This window comes from Gordionus sp. m RMFG-2023, chromosome 2 (assembly GCF_954871325.1).
Source record: "Gordionus sp. m RMFG-2023 chromosome 2, tfGorSpeb1-WG-v2, whole genome shotgun sequence".
Classification (NCBI taxonomy): domain Eukaryota; kingdom Metazoa; phylum Nematomorpha; class Gordioida; order Chordodea; family Parachordodidae; genus Gordionus; species Gordionus sp. m RMFG-2023.
In genome coordinates, this window is record NC_088776.1 from 16,877,488 (window position 1) to 16,879,497 (window position 2,010).

At 24.4% G+C, this 2,010-nt stretch overlaps 1 protein-coding gene across 1 annotated transcript; it reads left to right on the forward strand.

The window, feature by feature from the left end:
* The first annotated feature begins 522 nt into the window (after positions 1-522).
* LOC135925409 (small ribosomal subunit protein eS4-like) lies at positions 523-1,808 on the forward strand. Its single transcript, XM_065460712.1, has 6 exons — positions 523-610; positions 652-910; positions 1,077-1,174; positions 1,221-1,392; positions 1,433-1,562; positions 1,605-1,808. Exons 1-6 carry the CDS (start codon positions 608-610, stop codon positions 1,726-1,728), a joined length of 786 nt encoding a protein of 261 aa, XP_065316784.1. The 5' UTR covers positions 523-607; the 3' UTR covers positions 1,729-1,808.
* The last annotated feature ends 202 nt before the right edge of the window (positions 1,809-2,010 follow it).

Genomic DNA, 2,010 nt, shown 5'->3' on the forward strand with positions numbered 1-2,010 from the left:
TATTAATATTTAATAATAAAATCAAAGAACTGATTAAGATTAGATTAATTATTTTAAATATTATACTTGTCCGATATAATTAGCATTTATAACTACACATATATATCTATAGAAAATATAAAGATTCCCTACTAAATGCCCCAAAAATTTAAAATATTTTAGCAGATTGAGAATATCAAAGTTTCTAGCACTAACAAGATTAAATTCGGTCTATAGTTGCAACTTGCAATGCATGTCCTTTAAAAATATTTTCTAACCTATAGGTATAATAATTAATTAATTTGAGTATTCAAGATTAAATTTAATTAAAGTTAATTAAAAAGTTATTTTATAGGCTATAAAAAGATAAGATAAATTACCACATAATAAAATATGCAATATTCAACTTATATTATACAATCCTTATAACTTAATTTGTTTAAATTTTTTTTTGTTATTAGATAGGTAAGATTTATAATTATTTTATTTATTTTCATCAAGATGTTGTTTATTAATTTATTATAATTTTTTTAAAATATATACATTTTATTAATCGAAATTAAATATTATTTAAAAATTGGTTTGTCTAATATTTATTTATTTCCGAATAACGCATTGATTCTTTAGAATGGTAAAATTATATTTTATCGTTTCTATATAAAATATATTAAGGTACGAGGACCTAAAAAACATTTAAAAAGATTAAATGCCCCCAAGCATTGGATGCTTGATAAGCTAACTGGAGTATTTGCGCCCAAACCTAGCCCAGGACCTCATAAATTGCGCGAATGTTTACCATTAATTATATTTTTGAGAAATAGACTTAAGTATGCCTTGACTGGTGATGAAGTGAAAAAGATTGTAATGCAAAGACTAATCAAAATTGATTGCAAAGTTAGGACAGATCCAACATTTCCAGCTGGCTTTATGGGTAAGTATATTTTTGCATCAAATAATAGGCTTATTCGAAGCATTTTTATTTAACTAAATATAAATGTCAAAATAAGCCAAAATTAGATTCTTTATTTTGGTCGCTGTATAGTTTTATAATATATTGGCATTACCCAAAAGGAAAACAATATATTTCTTAATTTTAGATGTAATAACTATTGAAAAGACTGGAGAAAATTTTCGGCTAATTTATGACACAAAAGGTAGATTTGCAATACATAGAATAACTCCCGAAGAAGCTAAAGTTAGCATTTTAATTTTTTTAAATATATTTTATTTTTATATTATAGTATAAACTTTGCAAAATTAAAAAACTAACAGTTGGACCCAAAAGAATACCTTTTGTTGTTACACATGATGGCCGAACAATCCGATACCCACACCCAAATGTTAAAGTAAATGACACAGTAAAAGTTGATACTGCAACAGGAAAAATCTCTGATTATATAAAATTTGATTCAGGTTAATATTGATTTTAACTTCTTTTCAATTTTTGATCTAGGTAATTTATGCATGATAACTGCTGGACATAATATTGGTAGAGTTGGTCAAATAACAAGTAGAGAAAAACATCCTGGTTCATTTGATATTGTACATGTTAAAGATGCCTTAGGTCATTCATTTGCAACAAGGTGATAACTTTTTTTATATCCTATCTTATATTCAATATTTAGGCTAAGCAATGTTTTTGTAATTGGCAAAAATAATGTTGCATGGGTATCCCTTCCAAAAAATCAAGGTATCAGATTAACCATTGCTGAAGAAAGAGACAGAAGAATAGCTAAAAAACAACATTAAATTTTTTATATACAAATATAATATATTTATTAATTATAATAAACGAATAAATCATGACCTTTTAAGATGGTGTTATGAACATAGAGATATTAAAATTAAATTTTTAGATAAAATGTTGAAAATAAATTCTTATGATCTTTAATTTCTTTACTGCAAAATATTATACCTTTGATAAAATTTAATCATTTATAATAGTACTATATCTGTGGTGCAACTATGGAGAGAAGTTCAAACCTCTTAAATTTTAAGTTACTTTAAAAAATTTGAAAAAATTGGTTTTTA